Source organism: Tursiops truncatus, chromosome 14, assembly GCF_011762595.2.
Source record: "Tursiops truncatus isolate mTurTru1 chromosome 14, mTurTru1.mat.Y, whole genome shotgun sequence".
Taxonomy (NCBI): Eukaryota; Metazoa; Chordata; class Mammalia; order Artiodactyla; family Delphinidae; genus Tursiops; species Tursiops truncatus.
In genome coordinates, this window is record NC_047047.1 from 7,734,162 (window position 1) to 7,740,229 (window position 6,068).

The window sequence follows — 6,068 nt, forward strand, 5'->3', positions numbered from 1 at the left end:
GTAATCTACTGAAAACAAACACGTGTAGGCCGACTAAATGGTTTTCCATGTTCACACCCTCGGCTGCCAAGCACACGCCATGCTGCCCTGCCATGCTCGCACATGCGGCCAGACGTGGACTCCAAAGAGCAAGCTGAACATGAAGAACCATCGGGGCGTTTGACCTTCTCACAGGTGCCTGAGCGGCAGGTGGTGCAACTTATTTCGCCAAAGCTGCCTCCTGATTAAACACTCACACGATAACCGTTTCCCTTCAGTATCAACTGCAGGCAGAGCCCTCACCAGACTCGCCTTACAGCGGCAGGGTGTGAGCTACCGTTCCGAGTCATCGTTCTGTGAGATGGGGTCTACCAAGAATGGAGTCCAACCCAGCTCACTGGAAACTGGGGGTCTGTCCCCCTTTGGTGCTACCGAAGAAATGTGCTGAGGTGAGGCTCCCGGAGGACCCTGGATGCGCCATTCTCACGGGGGGACGCTTCTCATGCCACGAGCACTGATCACGGGGTCACGACCCCGGCCAGGGCAGTCTCGGGGGCCACTGGGGCTACTTAGGAAGGCCCACTGTTGTGTTTCGGTCCCTGCACTGGGGACGGAGGGGCACCACCAGCAGGGAGCTGGAATGGGCTCCGACGGCAAAAGCCAAGCGTGCGCATCTCTTCCCAGCTCCCTGGTCTGTGGTGTCGCTCGGCAGCCTGAAACAGGCGCTGGCGGGAGTGTTTATGCCACAGAAATTGGCAAACCAGACAGATCAGGTTTTGTTTTTGTTTTTGGAGAGAGCTGGCTGTCACGCACTTGCTAGCACCGCACTGGCCAGTGCTCACCCGGGGCCTCCAGGACACAAGACAGCCGAGTGTCAGCCCCGCCCCTCCCCCAGCCCACCTGCCCCCAGCCGCCCCACCCCGCTGCCTGCGTGCTCTGCTCCTCCGTCGGGCAAGACGCAAGCCAGAAAGCAAGAGAACCACCGCAGGGCATGGCCAAACCGCCTGCTGCCTCCTTAGGGCTCCGGGCTGCCCCGTGGCTCCTGGCCACGCCGCAGCCAGAAACACCAGCTACCGACCAGCCACCTGGGGCCTGCAGCCTATGAGCACACACGTCTTCCCCACACGGGATAATCCAAAAAGCAGAGACGTCGGCGGGGGGTGGGGGTGGGGTAACAGTGTCACATGGAAACAAATGCATGAGGTCGGGTGGACAAGGGTGGCGAGCACGGCACCCGGGGCTGGTGCTCTGAGGATCCCGAGGGCAGCAGAGGCGAGATGGCATCGAGCTTTGCTTTGGTTTTGAATAACTTCTTCAACGATTATTAAGGTAACATATGTTCACGGCAGAGGTTTTAGAAAATTCAGAAAAACCTAAATAACTTTAAAAAGACATCCATGATTGGAGACAGATGGGGGTTTCGGAGAAGCAGAGGGAGGCCAAGGGAATGATGCCCGTCCCATGGGAGGAGGGTCCTTCCCTACTCAGGATCCCGGGGTCCCTGCCGTAATGTAGGAAAGCAAGGCCGACTTCCCAGGCTCAGAAGCGCTCAGAGCAGTGGCAGGATGATTACCCGGAGGGTGGGTGGGCAGGCCCCCGGGACACTGGGTGCGACTGGTATGGGAACAACCTGTCAATTTGTATTAAAAACCTTACAAGGGTGTACACTCTTTAACCTAAGGAATCAACAGGGCAGACGTGGGTAGGAGAAAACACAAGGGTATTCACTGCACCCTTATTAAAAGTGCTGGCACACTGTACACAGCTTAAAGATTCAAGGACAGCAAATTGGATAAATTATGGTGTGCTAAACATGATAAGGCCCACATTCATTAACCTGAAAAAAAGCTCACAAGACAGTTAAGTGAGAACAGTAGACTAAAACAGTGGGCAGAATTACACATCTAACTGCATCTGTTTGTGCATATGTTTTGTGTACTATTCAGGGACTGGGTAAGTTGACCAATGTGTGGGTTAAGCACACTCACACTCATACGTATGTATCTGAACATGCATCAGGATGTTAGCAGTGTTCCTTGTAGTAGCAGGAATACGGAGAATCGTCCTGTGGGCTATGGGCTGGTGCGGGAGTCACTGGGGTAGGGGCTTATGTGGATTTTCTGATTTTCCTACAAGGAAACCCACGTGATCAAAGTTGTGAGCGAGGCTCGTGTGTTGTAAGCCTCCCAGTTCACCTGTGCACGTGTGGGTAACTGCCCACGGCCCCTTGGCGGGCTGCAGGCCAGCAGATGGGGCCGCCCGTGTGTCTAAGGAGCCACCTGCTCCCTGGTCGCCCCAGACCTTTGTGCTCAGACGCAGTCAGAACAAACTGTTGTTCTCATCGAATGTGTTCACGAAGCCAAGACTGGATAGAGGGGTACCAACTGTACGCCTGACGCGCGCCTACGGCACGGACCTCATCCTAGTATCTGCCCCACAGCTAGAGCTGTGTCCCTCCATTTTTCTCGTCTCTCTGCAGCCGGCGGCCTGCGTCTCACGAGCGCGGTCCTCCCCTCCACCTCGCAGCTGACCGCACCAGGGACGCTGAGACCCCACCGCCTCCCTGAGGCCGAGGCAGGGAGAGTGTGAACTTTCTAAAAGTGCATCAACAGGCAGCCCTGAGGTCACGAGGTTTGGGTGAACTTGGAAAGACCAAACAGGAACAAATGGTTCCAGTTCTACAAAACGCTACTGTCAAGAGGCAGGCGCTCAGGCATCGCTTTCGTGTAAGACTGTGAGAAGGTGAAACGGCAGAGACATACAGAAAGGATAAGAGAATTGAATGCTTTGAAGAATTTGGTGAGAGGACAAATGGTACAGAACACTCAGTAGAAGTGACTTGGAAACGAGACTAGAACAGCATTGGCGGCCACATGGAAGAAGACAGGAGGAGCAGGTTTCTTATCCTTTCTTTTGGTATGTGAGGGGAGGTGCTCCCCGGCAGTGCCGGAAACAAGGCATCGCTCGGCAGCGGACAGAGTTTTAGTCCCAGGTTTCATCCTGCAAACACGCCTGCTGCCTCGGAATCAGAACATCATTAGGGCAAGGTGGCCACGGCACGGGGACAGGGGAGGGGCTGCTGCCAGGAAACACTCACTGGACACTGGGCTCATGAAAGCAAACCCAGCCCACCACTGGGAGAAGCGGAGCCAACCGGCGCAGCCTGCGGACGCTCGGTCTCCCCTCGGTTTGAAAAGAGACAACGCGGGATGGGAACAGCCGGGGCCTGCTGGGATGCCCGGGCTCTGAGTCGCACCCACAGCAAGATGAGTGGCCGGGGCACACCGGGCACCAAAGGGCAGCCACACGGCCGCCTCCGAGCTCACCACCTCCCTCCCCGCTGCCTCGGCTCGCCCGCTTCAGTGCGGTCCCACTCAGACACAGCGCCGGCTCTTTTCCCCCCCTGACTCAAGAGGACACTGGATGTGATGGGCCTGGAGTTTGACTCGGCAGACGTGGAGGAATTTTCCAAAGCCAAACTAGAGCGCGGCCGCCGGGCCCGGGGGACTCACCTGCGCATGCACTCCAGGGCCTGCGTGAAGACCTGCGGGGCCATGCCGTGCTCGTGCTGCAGGATCAGGCACTGCTCCAGTGTCACCGACATGGCCGTGCGGTCCTTGGCGCTCTTGCAGCTGGTGAACCGCACCCCATTGAGGCGGCGGCAGACCTGCCAACGGGAAGGCAGGCTTTACTTAGGCCTCTCCCACAGGCCTCTCCCACAGGACGCTGCTGCCTCCCGGGGGCCCCACCATCTGCTCAGCCACATTCCCAGCTCTGCCCGGACCAGCCCTTTGCTGCCCACCCCCTGGGGTAGGTCAGAGAGCTCCCAGGATGCCCAGCCCCCGCCAAGTCTCTAGGCCTTTCTGGAAGTGACAGCACAGACCCACTGGTCTCTACACGCTTCCTCGTCTGCACAGGTGGGAACAGCTCAGCAGACCCACTTCCCTGTGGCCACCTCCTGCCCACCAGGCTCCCCTCCAGCTCGACCCGGGGCCCTGGTACAGGGCCCAGCGCACCTCCCCTCCCAAGTGAGGAGCTCCCGTGGAGGGCAACCCCCCTGCTGAGAAAAGACCGCCTCAGGGCACCTCGTCTCCCCATGGAAGGACACCTGGGAGCATTTGCTCTGCATCACTGGGAGCAATCCTAGGCACACAGTCCCCGAATCGAGAAAGCTCTAGAACAAAAGACTTTTTTTTTTTGGTATAAAGTTTGTGGCAGCCTTGTTTGGCAACATGACCAGCTCTTGAGTGGATGTCAAACTATCTACAATTTTTATTTATCCCATTTTGTATACATATTCATACTTTTCAGTAAGACAGTATTCAGGAGTTTGATTCCAGGGTGCTGCCCCAGATCCCCTGGGGATGTGAAATCATCCAGGTGCACGTTACACACAGGTGATGTGCACCCTTTCACACGCCTAGGTACCAACTGTATACCGTATCACCTTTCTGAAATGTGGAACCCTGTGAATTCTAACACCTGCCCACGAGAGCTTCAGATAAGGGCCTGTGGACCCGTAGGAGGTGCTGCATTGTGAGAACAACGTGGGTATCTCACGAAGAACCACGTGGCCTAACGCCACTGGGCTCCGTGACCTGCTCTTGTCAGAAGAACACCAGCTGCAGGCTGCCCTGCAGACGGCCCCGCAGCTGCTTCTCGGGCCAAGAGGCCCCAGCCGAGACCACGGCCACGGATGCCGCTCCACAGAGGGCAGTGTGGCCCCAAGCACTGTGTCTGAAGGAGGACAAGACAGAAAGGACCCAAGCAAGTTCAGCCACGACCATCAGGAGGAAGACGGGCATCTTGTGAGAACAGACGACAATTTTTTTAAAGATTCTAAGCAGCCCCTAAGCTAGGTGAAGAGTGAATTAATAAAACCATAACTGATGAAGTGAACGGGGACGTGCTCACTAAATTCCACAGGCTAGAGAGTTCATGACCCAGACGCGTGGCATAAACCAAACTAAAAACAGGGTCAAAGAAAGTTACACTCATAGATGGTGGATCCAGAGCTCCATGAGGTTCTGGAAGGTGCAGCAGGGTGGCCACAGGTGCATCCCTGCACAAGAGGGAAGCCGGCAGCACCAGGCTCCAGGCTTTGTGGGGGGACTATCAGCCACTTCGGGGTGCTGGCGGGTCTCCCCATGTGTGAATTAGGCCCGACTAATAATATTCCAACTGTGTGTGTGAGTCCCAGTGTGGACAGGTCCCCTCACCAGGGTTGAGTGAATGACGAGCTGTGAAACTGCTCTGATACCCGGGCTCAGAGCAGGAACTCCACAAACAAATTGGTGAGAAAGTATCTGAGGTCTTCAGGGGAAATGAGGAGATCTGAGCAGCAGTGTACTAGAAATATTGTTTAAAGAGATGGCAAAGGTCCCAGAGATCTCCCTTTGAACCTATTAAAAGATGCAGCAGGTCGTGAGCTCTAGCTGGTTATCACTGTGCGGGCTTCGGAAGGGGACAACTGTCACCAGCCTGGTTATTCCACGTCCGAGGGGGTAGACTCTGTGTCAGGCTTATCGGAATTCAGGCAGCCCTACGGTAAGCAACTCGCGAGCAACTCTCTTTGTGTCCTTATGAAGAAACCTGTTCTCTTCACTCCTGGCTGAGGTTTTAATTTGTTGTTGTTATTAACATTTTTTCCCTCACCTCAGCAGCTTGCCAGAGAATGTCAACGTTCTTGTTCTTCCTGGCGTGCACGTTCTGACCCAGGAACCGCAGCAGCTCCGGCAGGCACGTCTGGCTCCGAGATCGAGGTAGGCCTGGAAGAGAGACGGGGTCGTGGAGCTGGGGCCGCCCACGGGGACTTAGCCCACGGCAGCCAGCGCCACCGGAAACGGCCAAAGGATGAGTCCCGGCCGGAGCCAGAGGTTCAGTGTGATTGAAGCAAGAAGGGAGGCCTGTGTTCAGGGACTGGGCCTGGTGGCCAGCACGGTGAGCACTCCGTTACTTTCACTGCCACCTGCAAAGGGCAACCACCTGGCCTCCTTTCAGTTCTTTCGAGGGGCTGGAGGGGGAGCTCGGATCATCGAGAACGGGAGGGAGTGAGGGAGATCCATCAGGTCTTCAGAACTGCCGCCAGG

General features: G+C 56.3%; 1 protein-coding gene across 12 annotated transcripts in view; it reads right to left on the minus strand.

Moving 5' to 3' along the window:
• The window catches only part of INPP4A (inositol polyphosphate-4-phosphatase type I A), a 148,516-nt gene that overhangs the window by 25,700 nt on the left and 116,748 nt on the right, over positions 1–6,068 (minus strand). For 11 of the 12 annotated variants that reach the window (XR_012325579.1, XR_004521711.2, XR_004521712.2 and 8 more), the window contains 2 exons: positions 5,635–5,747; positions 3,492–3,646 (listed from right to left, as the gene is read on the minus strand). Coding sequence is in view for 9 of the 12 variants with exons in the window: in XM_073791066.1 (XP_073647167.1) it covers positions 3,492–3,646; positions 5,635–5,747 (268 nt within the window). In the remaining 3 variants the exon portion in view is untranslated. Of the gene's footprint in view, positions 1–3,491; positions 3,647–5,634; positions 5,748–6,068 lie in introns of those variants that run through there. The other variant, XM_073791068.1, reaches the window with a different exon arrangement.